The sequence below is a fragment of the Cynara cardunculus genome (genome assembly GCF_001531365.2).
Source record: "Cynara cardunculus var. scolymus isolate 2C chromosome LG 5, CcrdV1, whole genome shotgun sequence".
NCBI lineage: Eukaryota > Viridiplantae > Streptophyta > Magnoliopsida > Asterales > Asteraceae > Cynara > Cynara cardunculus.
Window position 1 is genome coordinate 11,686,990 of NC_037532.1, and position 23,900 is coordinate 11,710,889.

Consider the following 23,900-nt stretch of genomic DNA (forward strand, 5'->3'; position numbering starts at 1 on the left):
AATAATATTTATTTATAATTAATATAGTTAATAATTAATATTAATCAAGCTTATAATTGAAAAAACCGTCAAAAAGTTCCTAATAAGCTACTTCAAGTAGCTTATCAATAAGTTAACTTCTAAGCTAATTTATGTGCATTCAAATAGTTATTCAAAAAATAAGTTAACTTATAAACTAATATATGTTTGTCAAACAATGTCTAAACCACATAGACCAAGGGGGTGTTTAGCATTGCTTATTTAAAACAACTTATGTTTTTTAAAGTACTTATCAACGTATTTGGTGTTAAACTGGAGTCTTATAAAAAGTGTTTTGATTAGCTTATGATGGTATCAAAACATAATAAGTTGATAAGTTGTTTTTTTGTATTTAACAAATTTTGCTTATACATGTAAAATGATCACAAAAGACATTCTTCCATATTCTTCAACATGGGCATAATTGAAGAGATCATCGATGTACCCAAGGTGGTAGTGGGATGTTCTAGAAGTTAGAAAATAGTAGCATTTGCCGGAAAAATAGCAACTTAGTAATTCTGAAAAAGATGGGGATTATTAACACTATCAGAGAAAACAAACTGCCAACTTCCCTCCAAATCAAAATACAAGCCAACAAAGAGCAATTCTTTTTTATGTATGTGTTTGTTTGTATATAGGATCCCTCCTTAGATACACGAATAGGGGTGTTGACAATAAAAACAAATGACACAGGATATCGATTTATCACAGAGGAACAGACAAAAAAACCATATAATAATTATCACAGAGGAAATCGATTTATCACAGAGGAAATGGATTATGCAGGAAATCGATTTATGTAGAAGAAATCACAGCAAGACATCGATTTTTGTAGAAGAAATCACAGCAAGGAATCGCTTACCTGAGGAAGAAGGTCGAGTCGATGGTGGATGGAGGAGTCGATCTTCGATTCCTGTAGGAGGGGAACTGGTTTGATTTCTGTAGGAGGAATGGTCGAAGGTCGATTTGATGAACTGGTTGCTTTCGTGAGGAGTGAGGCGTATGATAATGAACCGATCGATTTGATGAGCTAGTCAACTAAAGTTAGTTTTAGGGTCAGAAAAGGATAAAAAAGTAATTTGATTTTTAAAATTGATAAGTTGTTTTTGACAAGTCATAAGAAGTAACTTATCAAAAACTATTTATTACCTATGTTAAATTGGTATAAGCATTCTTATTTTTTTTTCATCAAAATACTAAAAACTAATTATTAGTGATACCGTACCGAAATAAGTCAATAAACACTTTAAGTAAGTAATTCTAAACACCCATAAAATGGAAATTATTATTGATGTATTTCAAATTAATTTTTTTAATATAAATTAATTGAAATATCTGCTCTATTATTTTATGAATAAACTCTTGTACTTACCAGTCCTATATATATTCTGTCCCAACATAACACACTTTCACACTCTTTTTCCTCCTCCTCACCATGTCGAAGCAATCGTACAAATTCTGCTGCTGTTTCCGGCGACGTTTCAAGCTCGGCGAGGTCGAACCTCCGGCAGATATCAAGGAACTCTTCAGTCGCTACTCGGAGAACGGCATCATGACGGCGGAGCATTTGCAGCGGTTCATGGCGGAGGTACAAGGAGACGATGAAGTGACGACGGAGGAGGCGCAGGCCGCCGTGGATTCTACGATCAAAGAGCTGAAACACTTGCCGATCTTTCATCGGAGAGTTCTGAATCTCGATGCTTTCTTCCGGTATCTCTTCGGTGACTGTAATCCTCCTCTACCTTTTCCTTCTAAGGTATTTCCAGAATCCCTAATTTATGACTCCTGCATTCATATTTTTTGTGCGTTAAATCAAAGTCATTCATGTGTTAAAAAAAAGGAGAGGGTATGTTGATATATTTATTTAATAAATGATTGAGGTCATTTTTGTGCATTAAATTTAAAACTATAAATATGTGAATACATACTTAGAATTGTATACGTGTCATGTAACATGGTGTAAAATTCAATTTTATTGAAAAGATTAAGGCGTCGTTTACCAAACATTTATCCGGTAAGTGTTTATCGATTAAATTTAACATTATTATTTACTTACCGGGTAAGATTTTAGTCCACCAAAACGACATTATATACAACAATTTACCTGGTAAGTGTCATCGCCCTTGCTTACCGGGTAAGATTCATGATAATTGTCTAGCTTTTATCGGATAAGATTCTTGGTTCTTACCATATTCATTAGATGAGGTAACATGACTTGGTAAACGCTTACCCGAGTAAATGTCTGGTAAACGGCCCTAAGTGTGACACGAGGTTTTTAATAATCTTAAATATTTTTTATTTATTTGGTTGATTGATCTGGTGAAACATTTTTTAAAAACCTTCAATCTAACATTTAAAAAGTTGAAATTAAAAAGATTTTATATATACACATCAATAATTTAGATTTAATGTTTTATAAGTTATATTATTGAACTTTTTTGATATATTATAATTTGATATTAGATAAATAATGAAAATGATAGAAAAGTTTATTCAACAAGTATAAAAAAGAAATATTTGGTAGTTGTTGAATGATTAAAAAACTCTCATAATATAATGTAAAACGAAATATAATTGTTTGATAATTATTTATAACAAAATTAGAGTGCTAAATAGTTAAAAGAGATATATGATACAAAATTATTCATAAAATTTTAAAACTATTAAAAAACATATTTTTTTACCAAACAAAATTCAATTTTTAACGATTCAAATATTTACTCTTAACGGAAATCCCTAAACTTTATTCAGAATCATCCTTTGGTTAAAATCACCAAAATCTTATAAAAATATCTAGCTACGTCAGCATTAGATCAGTCCCAGTGGCAAAGTATGAACCGGGTTTATGAGTGACGTGGCATGTATGAACGGCATTACCTCCACTGACCTGTCTAATGTGGGCTCCACAGCTCCACTTACTTCTTAATGGTAATTTTGTTTATAAAATACTTAATTGATTAAAAAAGTATTCATTATGATGTTTTCTTATAAAAATAATATTTTTCTATTAAAGATCACAATAATTATATTTTTTTAATTTTATTTATGTGATGTTTTTTTTTGAAATACCGGGTTTTATTTCCAAAATATAATTGTATTATGAAACACAAAGCTTTCAAATATAATTAGATTTATTAATAATAATTCATACTTTTTTTTAATTATATTAGTTTAATAATAAACAGTCAAATAGTATATTTCAGATAAATACTTCTAATGTCGTGTACTCAAATTAAATATTAAGTAATATATATTGTCATTTAACTTGTAAAAATATAAGAAAATAAATAGAAAATTACATAATTTGACACTTGTAAACTATTTTTCCATAAAAAAGATGTATTAAAACACAAATCAATCTTATAAAATATGTTGTAATTTTAGAGTCAATTACAAATTTGGTTTCTATTGTTTCTCAAAGACAACATCTTTTTTTTCTTTTATCGATTTTTTGACTTTTACCGATCAAAATCAATCTTATGATTTTGGCCCCTATTGTTTTTGATTGGATAAAAGACGAAAACCCCCCGACAAAAGAACGAAAATGCTCTTCATTTAACAGAATTTTAACAAACGTTAAAAGAGAGGAATCAAATTTGAATGTTTTTACAAATCATAGTAACCAAATTTCTAGCTTAGGTGTCGTTTACCAAACGCTTACCCGGGTACACGCTTACCAAGTCACTTAATTTACTGGATGAATATGGCAAGGGCTAATAATCTTACCTGGTAAGAGCGAAAACAAAAATCGAGAGTCTTAGTCGGAAAGTGAGGATGAGGACTATTACCATGGTTAGCATTTACCAGGATAAATTATTGCATACAATGTGTTTTAGTGAATAAAATATTACCCAATAAGTAAGCGATGATGTTGAATTTTTACCGGTAAATGTTTACCGGGTAAGTGGTTAGGTAAACGGCCCTTTACTCTAATATTTATTAATTAATCCCTGCTATTGAATGTGTTTTGATTTACCTTTTCAGTAAAACCGAGCAAATAATTATTTGATTAAAAACTTACAAAAGTATATTAAATTTTTTCATATCAACTCAATACAAAGTTTAACACATACAAACAAAATGTATCATCTCCAATAAAATGATAAAATGCATTAAAAAGTAGGGACGAATACGAGTTAGATTGACTAGTTTAAAGACACTTACGTAATCTAAAATAAATAATCACAATTTAAACGCTTTCAAAGTTTTTAAAAACCATAAACCAACTGAAATCATAGCATGCAGTTTGGGATGGATTAGGTCAGGCAATGTAGGGTTGAATCTCTGCGTATTAACTAAAACCCATAATTTAAGATGTCACCTATCAGTCTGTTCTGAATAGACAATTGAACCCATACAATACTTTAATAGAAATAAATTTTTAAACAACCGCTAAGTTTGATGGATGGAGTTGGCATAAGTTTTCTTTAGTCCCGACTCAACTTCAACCAAATATTGTAGGTTGATACTATTTAGGTTGTGGGTCATGCCGGATCGGGTTTTATTGGGTTTTCAGGGTTTCTAGAGATATTTAAAATTATAAACCTAGATTTATGTATATATCTTATATTAAATAAAATAAAATAAAATGAAATGACACTATTTTCCCTGCATAAAATAAACAAACCTTTGGTCAGGCATATATATAACTTTGGAAGTGCAAAGGGGCAGAGAGGACTTGTAAAAATCAAGTGTTTTGTCTTCTTTTGCCATTCAAAGCCAACATAGTTGTTGGGAAAAATGATGCATTGTTCCCATATGTATTACTATTTGTTGATGGTTTATTATTTACAATAAAATATTATAAATAAAATGAAGGTTGCTTTTGTTATAATAATGTTTGAAAAGTTTCTATTTTATCCATTATTTCACATGATTATTGTTATTATTTTATATTCAATAAAAATTTATATAAGAAAAAAATTGTTTCCACCATTAGAATTAAAGTTAACTATTGACAACTCCAACTGACTCCAAATGATATCCACCTCCAATGAAACAAATGTAAAAATACATTTTTTGGTTCACCCGACAGCTAAGGTTAATGGAGGGTCATGATCGAACCTGAGACCTGTCTTATATTTTAAATAAAATCAGATCGTTCATTTATGAACCGAAGGATATTTTAATAATATAATTAATATTTTAATATATTAAAATTAAATATAATATAATCTTACTTTCAGACTTGAAGACAAATTTGGTTTTCTTTATCTTATGGTTGTGAAAGTGGACACAACTTTTTGTCCCATCGAATTTATGTGTGTCGACCCATGAATTGAATTTATTTATACACACGTTTTCTCATCTTTCACCGGTTCTTGTCGTGTTACACGCTACTTTATCCCTCTTTTTATCTTAATTGCTTTTGTTTTTTATTAATAAATCTATAATTTATAATATATATATATATATATATAATTAATTAATTTAAAACTCTTTTCAATTAATATATTGTATTATTTCATTTTTTTACCATCTATTTTGTATTAATTAATATATTATGCTATAAATATTGTAATTGCCTAATTTTTTAAAATGTTCCTTTTTGTCATTTTACAATTTCGATCTAATTTTTGTCAAATATGACTTGTTTATCAGCTAGTTTATTTATTAACAATTGATTTATCAATTATTAAGTAACTTATTAGATACTATAAAAACATAGCCAAATTATTACTGAAAATTTACTATTGAGATAATTTCTAGTTTTTTAATAATAATATTTTCTAATTAATTTATAAAATGCATCTCATGTGTATGGAATATGGATCTAACAAATTTACATGAGTACAATTTTTAAAAAAAGTATAATTCAATTGTCGTATTATTTTTTTTATTTGTCTTAAATTAAGTGTTTAGTTTCAAAAATAAAAGTTTATTTTTCTATTCTATCCTAATTACTTATGAAATGAAGAAATTTCTAGCTATAAGTGGGGGTAAAATTGTCCTTTTACAAATTTAAAAAAACGTAACAGATTACATTTCTAAAACTGTATGTATATTATTTGAGGTTGATTAGCTTAGCGAGTGCGAGTCGAACGACTTATTTGTTTATTTTTTCAAATAATTTTAAAGAACTATTTACAATGACTAAATTAAAAAAAAAAACACTATGTATCTGCTTTCCAACTTATTAGCCAATTTTTTTTTTCCTATTTATGGTTTTTATTTATTCAAATTAATTTGTGAACGTTTTCTACATATTTCATAAGACTTTTATGGACCGTTCTGTTGTTTATATAATAAAAAATCTATTATATAGTAATTAAAAATTACTTATTTTAATTTAAAAACAATAATTAAAATTTATGAACCGGTGTATAGTCTTAAGGATCTGTTTGGTAGTTGCTGAATGTTTTGATGTAGGATGATAAGTGGTCAGAATAATTAAGAGACTTTCATAATATAATGCAAATGAAATATATTTATTTGGTAATTATTTACAACGAAATTAGGACGCTGAATGGTTAAGAGAGACCCATGATACAAAATCATTCAGAGGGTTTTAGAATCATTAACAGACAGATTTTTTTTGTCAAACAAGATTCACCTCTTAACGATTCAGATACTGCCTCCTAATGAAACTATTAAGAGATAAACAAACAACTTATGTATTTTTTAGTTTATAATTATTATAGTAAAAAAGTTAATTTATTTTATAACTAAATAAATTAAAATCGAATGAAGTAGCAGTTCATCTGTATGGACCTATCACATGTCATGGACCAGTTTAACCCAATAAATATGATAAAGTGGTCCATGGACTTGAAATTGGCCAATGCTGTCGCTGTGGTAGCTCTAGTATACGTTATCCAATTACGTTATTATAAGGATACTCGCATAATGTAATGAAATATATTTTGATTTTTATATTTTTTTTATTCTTTATTCATATCGATATAATACGGTTTTACTTAGTTTTGAGAAAACAATAATATTTTTATTTTTAAATAAAATATAAATTTTAAATTTCATAAAATTTCCAAAAGTTATATCGATATTAGTATCAAATTAACAAATTAATGTTTTTAATTCAGTTTTTTATTATAATTTAATTTATATTTTAATAATGAAGTAATTTAATTTTGATTTAATAATATAATTCTTTGTAAAAATAATAAGTAACTATTCTGTTAGAAGTCGATTATTTTAATTATATTTTATAGTTTTTATATTTAAAATGAGATGTTTATCTACAGTTAGTTACACGAATTCGAAAATGGAACTTTAATAAGTTGTATTTATATACAATTTACTTGTAATTTTGAATTTTAAGTAATATACATTAATTAACAGTACTTCATACATGAAAAATGATTTTTAAGAGTTTTTATCAAATATTTTATAATATAATATATATATAAACTATTTTAAGCTACATAACCAACAACTAAAAATTATGAATCAACTTGTTTCCAAAACATAACCTAAACTTATATCTATCATTTAACCACTCTTAAATAAATTTATATCAAAAAATAAAAGTAAACTACAAATTTTGTCCCTCAAGTTTGTTGAAAATAACATTTTTCATCGCTATAATTTCGAAATTACGACAAAATCATTATGATTTGTAATAACATCCGGATTTGGTCATTTCTTCTAACGACTGCTAAATTTTTGTTAAATGAGGGCCATTTTCATTGCCTTTTTTTATACAATCCAAATCGATTTTATGAACGAAAATGCTTCTCATTTGATGAATTCTTACAGAAAGGAACACGACGATGGCTTCAAGATAACGAAAACACAAAAACCAAATTTATTGTTTATTCTAAAAATAATAATAACACATGGTTTTGTTTTTTTCTAAAAAAAGGAATGGTTTATATGATATAACAAACCATTTCTTAACGTGTTAGGGAGTCGTTATCACAATAAATCCTTGCAAGCACCACAACTGAAAGTGACATTTATTTAATAGCAAAATATTAATTATTAAATAGCTTTTACTATAAATATTTTAATTTTAAAAAATAAAAAATTTATTTGATTTACTATTTATAATTATGATTATGATTATTTAAGAATAGGAATTAGCCTCAATGCTGAAATAATGTGGAGGTCATAGGGGCAAAACCGACCATTTTTTAACAATAAAAAATGTAATTTAAATTTACCCTTTTTTCTATTCATGAATATGATGTATTTATATATTTATTCATGACCTCATGCATTTTTATAAGAGTAAATTGTATTTTTGGTCCTTATAGTCTGTTATTTTCTAGATCGTGTCCCTACAAAATATATATATATATATATATATATATATATATATATATATAAAGAGAAACGAAATAGAATGACTTGGTACTATGAGATCAAATCTTGAAATATGGTTAAATTTGTTTATCCAACATTGGTGGAAAGAAAAAAAGATTAAGGAATAAAATGTGTATATATATAAAAAGAGAAGGTGATTTTTTTGTTACAAGACTCACGCTGGTTTTTATTATAAGAAAACTGTTATGATATGCATTTTGGTTGGGTTTTTGCATACCACAGGTTTTTTTGCAATATTTCTTTTTTGTTTGTAAAAACTCAATTCAAGAAAAACAACAAAACAAAAAATGCAATTTACACTTTTATTATTTGAAAACATGATCTCATATACTCTTATCATGAATATCATATATTTTTCTAATGAGTATCTATCGATTCATCATGAATAGATTTCACTCTTCAATGTTATTCATTATGAATATGTTTCATTATTTGAGGGTTATTCATTATAAATAGTATATAAAATAGTAACAGGTTTCTTAATTCACAAAATGTTTATGGTTTTCATCGGAACCCACCAACATTTTATAAAAATGGGGATAAAATTTGATGGAAAATTGGTATTAACAGGTGATGCATGATATGGAGGCTCCATTGGCACATTACTACATATACACAGGCCATAATTCATATCTAACTGGGAACCAAATAAGCAGTGATTGTAGCGATGTGCCCATCATTGAATCCCTTAAGAGAGGTGTTCGTGTTATTGAACTTGATATGTGGCCTAATTCCACCAAGGATGATATCGATATCGTCCACGGAGGGTAACTAATCATTATCACCGTTACTGTTTTTCGTTATTTATTTATATATTTTATCTGTGTACAAAATTGATAGCTCTTAAACGTATTATTCCATTACAACAAAATCAGGTTCATAGGACACTCTCAAATTCTAAGTGTCCTAATACCTTTTTATAAAACTTAGTTTATAGGACAAAAAAAATAAAAATAAAGTGTCATATCTAAAGGTGTTGTAATAAGTTTATATGTCGTTTTTTGACGTCGTAATAAGTTTTTTATGACACTTTTAATATAAAGTGTCCAATTATCAACTTTATAGGACACTATTTGAAAAATTGTCCTATAAAAACAAGTGTCCTATAAAAAAATGAGTTTATAGGACACTTTTGAGAAGTTGCTAATCCGACACTTTGTATTAAAAATGTTCTAAAAAACTTGTTAAAATGCCCAAAAGCGTCATATAAACTTATTACAACACCTTTAGATAAGACATTTTATTTTTTTGTTCCTATAAACTAACTCCTATAAAGAGGTCTATTAGGACACTTAGAATTTGAGAGTGTCCTATAAACACGATTTTGTTGTAGTGTTCCGTTTCAATAAGCACCAAGATTTGTTTTCACCGACATAACCCATTACAAGAAAATCGGGTTTATATGATGTTTAAAGGACCGTTTGCCACGCTTATCAGGTAAGAGTCACTCACGCTTACACCACAACGAAATTGACTTTATTGGACATCTAGATTGCCAAATACTTTATATAAACTTAGGTTTATAGGACCAAACTATAAAACCTTATATCCAAAAGTGTTATAATAGGTTTATAAGACGCTTTTAAGACATTTTAATAAGTTTTTTAGGAGGCTTACAAAATATAGTGTCATATTAGCTATTTTATAGGACATTTTTGAAAAATAAGTTACATACACATCTTTTATTGTAGGACACTTTTGAGAAATGTCTTATATGCACATCTTTTATTGTAGGACACTTGTGTTTATAGAACACTTTTTTTAAATGGTGTTGCATAAAATAGTTAATATGACATTTTATATCAAAATCGTCGTAAAAATCTTATTGAACCACCTAAAATCATCATAAGAACCCATTTGTTACACTTTTAGATAGCACGTTTTTTGGTTTGGTCTTGTAAAATATTTTTTAGGATGCTTCTACATTTTAGACACCCTATAAAATCAATTTTGTCGTAGTGTTACTTACCTTACCAGGTAAGATTCTTGGCCATCAAAACAACATGGTAAGATTGTAGGTAAGTGCCTCATACCCAATAAGTCCTAACCGGTAAAGATCCTCGGTCCTCCTCATGCTCACATGGTAACATAAATGCTTACTTCGTTAGCATTTGGTAAACATCCCTAAACCCTAAGTGTCATAATAGACTACCTTATAGGACTAAAATTTATAAGATCAAACAATTGTGTTTTATGTAAAAGTGTTACAATAGGTTTATATAACGTTTTTGGACGTATTAACAAGTTTTTGAGAACATTTTTTTAAATAAAGAGTCATATTATTTTCTTATAAGACAGTTTGGAAAAAAATCTCATATATATGAACACGTTTTTGATAGTATACTTGTATTTATAAGACACATTTTCGAATAATGTCACGTACAAAAGTAATAGGACATTTTATTTTAAAAAAATGTTCTAAAAAACTTGTTAGGACGTCCAAAAACGTCCTGTAAATTTATTGCAACACATTTACATAGGACTTACATTTGTTTGATCATATAAACGTAAGTTCTAAAAGGAATCTATTAGGATACAACCCTTTTGGCATCTTGTAAACCCGATTTTGTTGTAGTTATCACTCTACTTTTTAAGACAGAGGTCAGATTAACGTATATCTTACCCTTTAGACCCCATCTCCGGATGGTATATACTGAAAACGTTTGATTTGCTTTCAGTAAGGGCTAGGATTTTCGTTGTTGTTTGAATCCAACTTAATTAAGATCGGTTCTATAAAATGTAGTACATTGACGGCACCCGTCAAATTGGACAAGTGCTTAGAAGCCATTAGAACGTATGCGTTTGTCGCATCCGAATATCCCGTCATCATTACTCTCGAAGATCACCTCACTCCTGCTCTTCAAGCCAAAGTTGCAAAGGTAATTTGATTTCAAGCTGTCTAGCTATATTATGTTTTAAGACACGATTGAAATGCATGTTTTAAAGCGCAATTTGAAAAACCACTAACCAAATCTTTCGAAAACCTCTTTGATCTTGATTTTTTATGCTAACGGTGCACAGGTAACGAGAAATGATAGCATATTAAGAGCATCTCCAACAAAATCTCTGTAATAGAGAAAATGGAGATTTTGTTCGCTATTTGCTCTAACAGACTCTCTGTATTGTTCTCTAAAACTGAGAAACAAGAGAAAAACTCCAAACTTAGACAATTAGTGATTAAATCTGTAGAACAGAGAAATCTGTTGGAGTTACACCGTAATTCTTTTTAGGATTTTTTAACTTTTTTTTTGATTAACCTGGATGGATACCCAACCCGCTATACGAGCCGACTAATCCCAGGGCGACCACCTGCTTTGCAGATAGCCCGGAGTCATCGCATTTGAACCTCTGTGGCCACAAGAAGATTTTTATTCCTCCTTGGATTTGAACCTGAGACCTCCTGTACTTTTGACCTTTGGAGCCAAGCTCAAACCAATCAGGCACCACCCCTTGTGGTTGATTTTTTTTTTAGAAACTTTTTTGTGCTCTATTTTAGAAAAATTATAAAGAATGCTTAAAATAGCACATGCTTAAAGATTTGATCGACATTTTCCAATTGTCATATTGATTTTTTATACGACACTTTTGAAAAGTTGGACGTCCTAAACAACCCATTTTGTTTGCGTTTAACGAGTTATATCATGCAATAACCCTATATGGTTCCTTTAGATGGTCATGGAAACATATGGAGATGTTCTATATTGTTCGGAATCAGACAGCCTGACAGAATTTCCGTCCCCGGAATTACTTAAGAAACGGATTGTGGTCTCAACGAAACCACCTAAGGAGTTTCTCGACACGACCAAGAGCATGAAAGAAAGCGATGTGAAAACGAAGACCTCCGGAGAGGATGCATGGGGTGCAGAAATATCAACCCATTTCAAGAAACAAAAAAGCGTAGATGAGGTTGGAAAAAACATGTTTAAAAGACCATTTGGATGCTGGTGACTTGTTGTATTTTTGTTTTTTCACCTCTTTTTAAAATCAAAATAGCCATAAAATCATTAAGTAGCCACATCTTTTTAAGGTGATCAAGAAATAGTCATTAATGAGTTTAGCAAATTTGTGGAATGGTGGGACCTCTTGACTGGGTTAGTCCCACCATCAAGAGGTCCCACCATCTCGTTTGCAGAATGAATGACTATTTCTTGATAAAACTCAAAAAGTTGGTTATTTCATGAATGTTTTTGACATAAATCCGTGTTTTTTTGTTATAAGTTATGGGAACTTTCTAACATGAGAATCAACAATTTACAAGAAATTGGTTTGGAAAACATGATGTTTACGCTCAGGATGATCAAGATTTTCAATATGAGGAAGAGACGGTAAAACATAATGTTGAGCCCGAGTATAAGCAACTGATCGCGATTCACGCAAAGAAACTAAAAGGAGGAGTCAAAGACTGGCTACATGACGATCCCACAGCGGCTAAACGGATTAGCCTGAGGGAAACACGACTAGAAAAAGCCATTGAGAATCATGCAACGGATGTAATCAGGTAAAAAAATAATATATATAGAGGCATAATCAAATGAGAACCATCACTACTAAAAAATCGGGTTTTTCCGACGGCAAAATCCGTCGGAAAAACAACTTTCCGACGGATTTCCGACGGATTTTGCCGTCGGAAAAACCCCCGCCGCTAAATGCCTTTTCCGACGGAATTTCCGACGGATTTGTATTTTCCGACGGATATTTCCGTCGGTTATACCCTTTTTTTTAGTAGTGCATATAATATATATATATATATATATATATATATATATATATATATATATATATATATATATATATATACCAATCTTAACAATTTGGAGATTTGAATAATTCGTTATTTGAATTTGTCTTATCATATATCAAGTTTCAACCGCAACGCTCAAGGGTTAGGTTGGGTTGAGATTTTTCAAAATGTCAATCATAAAGTTGGGTTGTTCAAATGCTTTCAAACCGACCAACCTGATCCGTGTTCATCCCTAATTATGTGGCTGAATGTTGGTTTCTTGAAGGTTTACTCAAAGGAACTTGTTGAGGGTTTTTCCAAAAGGCTCACGAGTTGACTCATCAAACTACAATCCGTTAATCGGTTGGACTCATGGGGCTCAAATGGTTGCATTTAACATGCAGGTGTGTTCGGTTTTGGCTCTTTTTTCCAAGTGGTCGAATGTGATGTAAAGTAAAAATCTAACCTTTTTTTCGTGACCGCAGGGCCATGGGAGGTCTCTGTGGTTGATGCAAGGAATGTTCCGAGCCAACGGAGGCTGCGGGTATGTGAAAAAACCCGATTTTTTACTTAAAAACGGGCCTGACGGCAAGCTATTCGATCCTAAATCTACACTTCCTGTTAAAAGGACTCTCAAGGTAACAAGAAACTTTTAGCCCTTCTTTTTTTTCATTGACATGAGCAAAGAAACACAATCTACCACAACAAAATAGGTCTTTTAGCGGATGTTTGGGATTGCTTATTTGAAACAACTTATGCTTTTCTACAAAAACATTTATCAACTTATTACAAGTCAGAAGAGTTTTAGTTCTTCAAAAACTCTTTATTACCGGTTTGACACATATATAAGTTGTTTATCCAAACACTCAAAAGTGTTTATTACTGGTGCCACACCGGAATGAGTCAATAAATTGTTTTTATAAGCAATCACAACGTATTGTAAAAAAGCTAATAGAATGATTTACTTTTAGGTCCTATTAGATCGATCAACTTCATCGATATAACTTGTTGGGTCATATAACAATTTATTATAACGTCTTTCAATAGAATGATCACTTCTTGATCCCATCAACTTTAAATCTAATTAAGTACTCTTAGAAAGGATACGTGATCCTTCCAAATCTCTTAACGATAATAAGTGTCCATATTTCTACTTTAATTTGTTCATAATACTGTATTTTGTACACTTTAACAGTAAGTGTCTAATTTCCAATATTACGGAAATATGGTTTTGCAGGTGAAATTATATATGGGAGATGGGTGGCATTTGGATTTCAAAACAACACATTTCGACATTTATTCACCACCAGATTTCTATGTCAAGGTTGACTTAACATTCCCATCTTCCAATCTCAGTTTGACTTTTTCAATTTTTGACTTTTTGAGACTGATAAAAGTCAGACATTTCATTCAGATTGGAATTGCTGGAGTTGAAGCTGATTCAGTGATGAAAAAAACCAAGATCATACAAGACGCTTGGGCACCGAAATGGGAAGAAGAATTCGAGTTCCCGTTGACGGTTCCCGAGCTTGCATTACTTCGACTTGAGGTCCACGAATACGATATGACGGAGAAGGATGATTTCGGCGGACAAACTTGCCTTCCGGTATCGGAATTACGGACTGGGATTCGATGTGTACGGCTTCATGATCAAGTGGGTAATATATATAACTCGGTCAAACTGCTTTTGCGCTTTGAATTTGTGTAAGTTGTGATTATGTTGGGTATGCTTTTATTATGCGGTTTTGTGGATGTTATATTTATATACATATATGAAACAGAAAACACTTGTATCTTCAAGGTCCAGGATGATGACATCATTGTTATTTGTTAGAATTAGTCAAATGTATCGAGTCAAACTTAGGGTGTTAATAATGATAGGCATGGAATGGGCGAGGATGGGGCGTGGATCTTAATTCATACCCTGTCCCTGATTATTTATCTCTATCTTCTTTTCCGTCATTGAGAAATATAATCGCACCTCCATCTCCATCCCGAATGGAGATCTCCAATGGGGAAACGAATTTTTTTTACGTTTATGTAAGTTTTTTAAATTAAATATGTGAGAAACCATACATGTTTAAATCTCAAACATTTTCAATAAAACTAAAACCAAAATAAATTTAATTTAATACAAAAAAACCACAACATCATATAAGAATTAATAACCTTAAAAAAATAATTTAATTAAAAAAAAACTTAAATTCTAATGTACCAAAAGATATTAAGTAATATAAAACCATATCGAGTAATATACAAAACTTCTCGAGTCATTGTAGTTTAACTTACATCCAAAATATTACATATTAACATTCAAAATGTTACATATCAACATCCAAAAAATAACAATTTTAGATTATAAACCTAGTTAGGAAAAAGAAAATTATGAATCACCGCTTTAGTTGAAATAAATAATATATATATACATATATATATATATGTGTGTGTATAAATATATATAATTTATTAATTAATATATATAATGGGTACGAGGTGGGAAGTACGATACCTGTCCCCGTCCCTGTCCCCATCCCCGATTTGAGACAAACGGGGATCCCTGTCCCCGACCGGGGCGGGTGGACCGGGTTCCCCAACGGGTCGAGGCCCATTACCATGCCTAGTTAATGATTTGAGTTTTTAACAATCCTGAACATAAATTAAAATAAAGCTCGTTCAATTAAGGACCGGGGCTCAATAAATAAAGCTCGTTTGAGCCCATAAACGGGCATTGAGCTCGAAGTGAGAAAAATATTCAAGTTCGAGCACTATTTTGAAAAAGTTATTTGAGCTCGAGTTTGATATTATTTTCTCGAATAGAATAATGAGTTCCATTGATTACTTTCCAAAAGAGCCCCTGAGAAGAAAACACAGGTTCAGTCATATATCAAGGAAAAATGGTTCAAGTCTAGCCAGTGTAATAGGCCAAGTTGTCCCAGAGTTTAAAGGGGCTTAGACGAGTATAGATTGCCGCATAGTGGTAGACATTGGCTCTGATATCATATGAGAATATGTGAAAACCCTTTTTATTACTATCCAAAAGAATCCTTTAAGGAGAGGAGACATTGTAACATATATTGATAAAAAAATGGTCAAAGTCTACCTGATTTGAGACTCAAATACAAACAACCTGCTACTCTACTCTACATAGATTAACTCGGTTTGTATATATACAAGTTTAGTGGACCGTGTTTAGCTGATATAAGACTTCAACCCGTCCCTGAAACGGTATCTACATGGTGCCTCCAAGAAAGAAGGTGAAATAGTTTGTTAAGTCACAACATGGTGCTAGACACCGGCTCTAATACCAATACCATGTTAAAATATATGAAACCCTTTTAATTGAATCTCCATAAACAATCCATTACGAAGAGATGAGGTTCCTGCATGCATATATACAGGTTTGATGGACTGTGTCTAGTCGACGTGAGACTCCAACAATGGTATACGGATCATAGGATTTGTACATGAAATAACTTGCAAAAATGCTGCTAAAATTGAAAGAAACAAATCAATAGATTCATGGGTGTTTTGAGATTTTTAATGCTTAAAGTCAACACATCAATTACTCGTATTCTTCCCCACAGCCTGTAACAAAATCAGGAGCTTGAGGAAGTAGTAAGATGCACCTCCAATGGTGGCATATTGCAACTTCTCCGGGCCCTCGACGTCCGCAAAATCTCCGTCAACGGCTCGATTGAATCCCCCCGCCAACCATCCCAAGTTTGTATACCCGTTTTTATGTAGCTTCGACATCGCCATCATCGATCTACAAAAGTATTGCAGGAAGATGTTATAGAACTTAGAGGCTGTTTACTTGCGGCTTAATTAGACTTATTGGTCTATTAGCTTATTCGCACATCTCATTAATCTTACATGGTAAAGTAAATTATAGATAAAAAAGTTGATTAATGATATTACCTTAAACCTTCTCCACAAGCAACAAGAATCTTGGTGGTCTTATCAGGAACCATCTTCTCCACTTGATCAATAAAATTAGGGTTCATCATCGTAAAATATTGTCCGGTCCATAAACCAATATAACCAAAATGAACCCATTTCTTCAAAAGGGTTAAGGGGCCATTATCCATATCTTGGATGAACAGTGGCACGTGCATTGACCCTGTGACACGTGACTTCTCTCTCTCCCATTCTGGCCTGATGTCCAGGAGTTTGTATCCTTGGTCGTCGTTGATGGCTGCGGCTGCGTCTTTTGGGTGGATGGCGATCACCGTGCCGGACTGTATTAGCTTTACTGGGTTGCCGGAGACTGCATGGACCTTCACGGTGGTGGCGGTGCGGTGGTGAGGATAGGCGGAGAACGGTGGTTGTTTCAAAGAGAATGAGTGAACATGGTTTACCTGGATTTCCATCTATCTTAATATCTTATCTCTCTCTCTCTCTGGACCAACAATCTTATTTTAGATGACCAAATCGTCCATTTTTCACTTTTAAATTAAAAGGGGTAACAAAATAAAAATGTAATTTTGATTTGTGATTGAAATATATAAAATATTCCTATTAATCAAACTTTAAGTAAAAAAAATGGAAATCAGTAAATTATCCTTTTGTCATCTCTAGTTTATCCAAGATTTTCCTTCGTGATGGTATTTTTTTTTTAATACGGTTGCAAATTTACCATGTTACATTACTAGAAAATTAGGTATTTTCGGTAGAAAAATTCATCGAAAATTTATCGGCGGATTTCCGACGAACGACAAAAAAATCAACTTACGTTAACTTCCGCCGGTAAATATTTTCCGACACTATTTTCGGCGGATTTTACAAATTATTTTTACGAAATAATTAACTCTAATTATAATGATGATGATGATGATTTTTTTAAAAACGGCGGAATACCTGCAGAAATATCCGTTAGAAAATAAAAAAAATTCAATTTTTTAGGAAAAACGGTTATTTTTTAAAAAAATTAAAATTTTTTCGGCTCCGCCATTTTCTATAAAACAAAACCCTACTTCCTCACCAGCCGTTGTTTCTGTTTTACATACCACACGAAGCAGACGAAAGAAATCGATTTCCAGCCGATGAACAAAGCAAATTCGATCGTGATTTCAAGCAGACTCGCCGACGATCTGTTTTCCAGCAGACCCCCTGTCGATCGCGACCTTCCTCTTTCGCCCGTATGAACTCGATTTTTTGTATGTATGTGTATATTTCTGTTATGTATGTATATTTATGTTTGTATGTATACTATGTATGTATATATTTTTGTATGTATGTATAATATGTATATAGACTTGGGATCATGTGAGACCAATGATTTTTCGTGAGACCCATAAGACCAATTCTTAACCCTTGGATTAGATCTACAATCTGAAAATCTAAACATTCATAAACGCCACGAGAATTCTCAATAATCACAAAATTGCCACCGTGCAATTTAGATCATTAGATCATTAACTTATAAAGTTGATCAATGAAAATAAATTGGTCTTACGGGTCTCACAAAAAACCATTGGTCTTACGTGAACCCAACCCTATGTATATATATATTTTCTGTATGTATGTATAATATGTATGTATATATTTATGTAATTTTTTATAATAGTAAAATATGATGTGTGATTTGGTTATTTATATATCAATACACAATAGGAAGATGTTGATTATCGATGTGGCATGTAGTATTCTTAAATCTTTATGTGTAGAATCTTGCTTTATTTGGGAAGTTATGGGTAGAGTTGGGTTATGAATCTAAATTTAAAAATATTGAATTGAGTATCATTTATTTGTTGAAAGATGATTAAAAAATCTATTTTTTTTAATTTTATCGTGAGTGGAAGTCAATTATGGTTATGGGTATGAGGATGGAGATGGGGATGCGGATGGTAGCATGTATGGATGCATTTATTATGTTTTAACACAACATTATTTGAGTATTATTCTTGCGTTAAGAATTATTCATAACATAATGCAAATCATTGATTTTGAGTAGATATATTTTAGTTGATATAAATGTTACAATCAATGTGTTAAAACTGGGTTATCAATTGTTGGTCAAACGTTAGGACTTTTATCAATTTCGTAAATTTGTAGCTATGTCGACTGATACCGATAGAGGAGGGATGTATAAACGAATAAATAGAAACGAAACTATAAATCCAGTTTTCCAAGTCGAAATAGTTGGATTTTTGAATTTTGCCTTCTCTAATGAGCGATCTATGATAAGATGTCCTTGTAGGAAATGTCAACTTCTAAAGTTTAAAAATAGAGACGAGATTCATATAGACTTGTTAATAAAATGATTCATGATCAATTATAGTCACTGATAAATACACGGTGAATTAGAACCCGAACTTCAACAACCACAACAAACAATAGTGGACGAAGATTATAGTGAGTTTGATGGTGTTGAACAAATGGTGATGGATCAAAACGTTCCCGGTACATCAAGTATGTGGGACGAGCAAGAACCAAATAAACATGCACAACGTTTCTATGATATGTTACGAGTCGCGGACGAGCTGTTGTGGGAGGAATGCTAGAGATTTTCAAAGTTATAAGCAGCAACAAGGTTTTTGAATTGGAAGGTAGATTGCAATGTACCAAAAACAACCTATAATCATAACCTTTCTATGGTAAAAGAAATGCTACCTGACGGTGAACAACTAGTTGGTAGCTTTTACGAGACAAAGAAGGTGTTGAAGGAGCTTGGTCTTTCGAAAGAAAAGATATATGCTTACAAGAATCATTGCATGTTATTCTATAAGGAATATGCTGATGATAACAGTTGTCGAGTATGTGGGAAGTCTCGTTACAAGACAATCGACCGAAACAATAAGGTGCCTAATTTGGTGTTGATGTATTTTCCAGTTACACCAAGATTACAACGGTGGTATTTGTGTAAGAAAATAGCAAAAGAGATGACTTGGCACCATGATCATCAAGCCGAGACAGGAAAGATGGTACATCCAAGTGATGGGGAGGCTTGGAAACATTTTGACAGGACACATCTCGATTTTGCTCAAGAGATTGGGAATGTTTGTTTAGTCTTATATATAGATGGTTTCAACCCTAATAACTTGAACTCAAATCCGTACTTATTATGGCCAGTTTTTCTAACAAACTACAATCTACCATCTTGGATGTGCATCAAAGACTGGAATGTCTACCTACTTTGTTGATTCCTGGAAAAAAGAGCTTTAGACAAAACTTGGATGTGTTTTTTCGGCCCTTGATCGACGAGTTGAAGACGTTATTCTTTGACTGTTTCGTTACCTATGATGCTTATCGACGGGCGAATTTCACAATGAGGGTCGTACTGTTGTGGACGGTTAGTGACTTCCATGTTTATGCCATGCTGTCTGGTTGGAGCATGCATGACAAGTTAGCTTGCCCATATTGCATGGGTAATGTATGTGTCTTCCAGTTGCGAAGCAAATGGAAGTCGTGTTGGTTTGACTGTCACCGTAAATTTCTGCCATTGAGGCACTCGTTCAGGCATGATAGGAACCAATTTCATGTTGGACATGTCGAAAAAGCGGATCCACCCCCTTTGCTAACTAGGGAGAAAATATGAGCACAAGTTTGTAGCCTTCCTACGGTCTATGAATGAGTCCCACACGGATCAAGGCAATATAGGAAGCCTGTGGTTTTGGGGTAACCTCCAATTGAGTAAAGAAAAGCATTTTCTGGGAGCTTCCATATTGTTGATCCGACACAACCTAGATGTAATGCACATTGAAAAGAATGTGTTTGACAATCTCTTTCACACCATCATGGACATCCCAAAATCAAAGGACATCACAAAAGCAAGAAAAGACATTGAAGAATACTACAATCGACCATAGTTGCATGTAAAGGAGGAAGAAATAAAATCTTTAAAACCAAAAGCTTCCTACACATTGAACAAAGAACATGTGGAAAGGTGTGTGACTGGTTGAGGAATCTTAAATTCCTAGACGACTATGCTTCTAACATAGGTACATTAGTAAACATTGAAGATGGTAGTTTCTATGGCTTCAAAAGTCATGATTGTCACGTGTTCATACAAAGACTGCTCCCTCTTTCTATAAAATGGATGGTACTGGCTCCGATATGGGATGCTATCACTGAGCTGTGCACATTCTTTCATGCAATATGCTCAAAGGTGTTACACGTTGACGACTTGCTTCAATTGCAGACAAGTATAGTGGAAACTATCTGCAAGTTGGAAAGAGTCTTCCCACCGGGATTCTTTGATTCCATGGAACACCTTGTGGTACATTTGGCACATGAAACCATAGTTGGAGGTCCGGTTCAATATCGATGGATGTATCTCTATGAGAGACGTCTAGGGTCGTTGAAAAGGACAGTGAGAAACAGATAAAGGGTAGAAGGGTTAATTGTAGAAACATATTTGGTTAATGAACGATCTACCTACTACTCGTATTTTGGAACAATGGTAGAGACACGGCTAAACCGTGAGTCTCGACAAACGTAGAAGCGATCACTTTGCTGGATGGTTTTATACCCACGTAAGTGTACAAATATTAACTATTATTCATCAATATTTATATGTACTTAATAAAATATCACAAATGGAATGATTATAGGTTATGTCTCGGTCGAACTCTGCTTCAGATCTTGTTAGGATTTTGGCATACAAACCGATACGTAAGGTTTGGAGACATCTGAGGTTATTTGTAAACGGTTACAAGTTCCACATGCTAGCTCACGGTAGAAATCACACCAAACATAATAGTGGACTATACGTGAGAGAGTCTTGTTACTCGGATTACGAGGCCCACTAATATGGATTGTTGGATAAAGTCCTAGATATAAAATATCATGGGTATGAATTCTGCCGCTGTGTTGTCCCAATATTCAGATGCACATGGTTTGATACAGTAACTGCATCCTATTTGACCCAAAACATAATCTCGTGGACATCAAACACATATCAAGATTTCGTTCAGACGACCTGTTCATCCTAGTATCACAAGTTGAACAAGTTTATTTTGTACCATATCCATTGAATTCATTAAAAGCTCGGTCTTCTATGGTGAAGACAAATCCAAGAGAGGGTCCATGACTTAGCATTGAGTACCCTTGAAGTACCGTCGGATGAAAATATGGACGAGGAACAGTTTTTCTAGGAAAATGATAGAATAACCCAAGTTGGGGGGAAATGAAGTTGTGCAAGAACCCATCCATCTTGTCATAGGTCAAGACAACATTGAAGTTGCTAATGATCATCTCGACAACTGATATGTTGATGAGAGTAGTGACGAAGAAGAGGAGTTCCAAGACTCGGATAATGACTATGACGATGAAGAACTTAACCTGTCTGATCACTCCTTAGATGATTAAATACTATGTTAATTTTAGTGTTAGTAAATTTTGTATAGTAGTTTTAAATCTTTATTGTTTTCATTTTTTTTTAATTTTAGTGAACTACTGTTCGACATCTGTTATTGTGTCGAATCTTTATTGTATACTTGAATTATTGTTGTATATTTTGCAACGTTGCTTTGTAGAAAAATCGACAATGCTGCGTACTCAGATTACTAGTCGAGGTAGTGATAATACATCTAGTCGTGGTACTGTAGAGCCTCTAGTAGCGCTTCGGCACACCGAGAGGAGATATAGTCTGGCTGTGGTAGCGCTGCTCCAGAGTTGCTTCTACAACAACGGACGGTTATTGGCGTCTGCGGCAAAGAGTAAATACATTTATATCTTTTAATTGATAAAAATAATTTTTCTTTGTATTGATGATAATTTAATTCATTATTTATATAGTTTTAATAGCACAAGATTGATCTGTCGGATCACCGAGATCAACCGAGAGCTGCTTGACGGTCCATGGATCATTTGGGAAAAAATCCCAAGGGACGTGAGACGCCGAATATGGAAGCGGTTCCAGGTTCGTGGTATATATTCAACTTGTTATATTTTTTCTATTCTTTTAACTTAAGAATCGACTAAACTTTTACATACAGTGCTACTACACTTGGGATTCGGCTTTGGACGCCTAGATTCTAGATATAGGAGAGAAAGTCGGTCAAGTCATATAATGACAACTTGAGTGCCATGAGGAAGAAAATTGGAGAAAAAGCAAAGAGGAATGGATATCCTCAGTACAACGAAATCGACCCACACCAAGATATGAGTGTGTTGAAGAACTTCCCCTCAGTTGGATCTCTTTAGATGTATGGAGCCAGATGGTCGATCGTTGGAACACTGACAATTGGAGGGTTGTTTCCAATGTGATGCATGAGAACCGTGATAGCCAAGTTGCGCTACACATCGGTGGATCGATCCCATTTTCGGAGCATGGTGCTCGACTAATAGGACCTAAAACCCATTATTTTAGTAGCTTGATTTTAATATGTTATAATTTACACATGTTCAGATTATTTGACCTTTGTAGACGCAAGAAAAATACGGCATGCCACCGACCGTTGGTAAATTGTTCGATTATACACATAAGAATAGATCGAGTGGAGAGGCCATATCTACAGATTATGGGGGGTACATGTCCTCTAAGTGTATCAGATCATGGTAAATATCTATCTATTTTAATGTTTATAATTAGGTATGTAACTATCTATCTAGTTTGGGTTGCCATTAATTGTTGGGCAAATGTTCAAGTCGCTTAAATTAAAATCTAAGTGTGTGTGTGTGTGCATATTTATGTATATATATATATATATATATCTAGTTTGGGTTGTCATTTGTTGGACAAACATTAAGATTGTTTAAGTTAGAAATTTCATATGTCTCACTATTTAGTTTTGGTTTCCATTTGTTGAACAAACGTTAGGATTGTTTGGCTTTCAATTTCTTATGCATCACTATTGTTTTGGCTGGAAAATCCAATTTACAGCTGTCATACTGTCAAAATTGACTTGTAATTTTTTTTAAACCATATATAAGA

At 32.3% G+C, this 23,900-nt stretch overlaps 2 protein-coding genes across 2 annotated transcripts; one reads left to right on the plus strand and one right to left on the minus strand.

Moving 5' to 3' along the window:
• The first annotated feature begins 1,437 nt into the window (after nucleotides 1-1,437).
• LOC112512161 (phosphoinositide phospholipase C 2-like) lies at nucleotides 1,438-14,866 on the plus strand. Its single transcript, XM_025118024.1, has 9 exons — nucleotides 1,438-1,774; nucleotides 8,875-9,071; nucleotides 11,048-11,183; nucleotides 11,974-12,224; nucleotides 12,563-12,802; nucleotides 13,311-13,428; nucleotides 13,510-13,662; nucleotides 14,262-14,348; nucleotides 14,439-14,866. The coding sequence occupies exons 1-9, from the start codon at nucleotides 1,454-1,456 to the stop codon at nucleotides 14,730-14,732; spliced, it is 1,797 nt and encodes a 598-aa protein (XP_024973792.1). The 5' UTR covers nucleotides 1,438-1,453; the 3' UTR covers nucleotides 14,733-14,866.
• A 1,618-nt stretch (nucleotides 14,867-16,484) lies between these two features.
• LOC112513329 (rhodanese-like domain-containing protein 10) lies at nucleotides 16,485-17,423 on the minus strand. Its single transcript, XM_025119561.1, has 2 exons — nucleotides 16,943-17,423; nucleotides 16,485-16,790 (listed from the first exon to the last, which is right to left on the minus strand). The coding sequence occupies exons 1-2, from the start codon at nucleotides 17,392-17,394 to the stop codon at nucleotides 16,583-16,585; spliced, it is 660 nt and encodes a 219-aa protein (XP_024975329.1). The 5' UTR covers nucleotides 17,395-17,423; the 3' UTR covers nucleotides 16,485-16,582.
• Nucleotides 17,424-23,900: the final 6,477 nt, after the last annotated feature.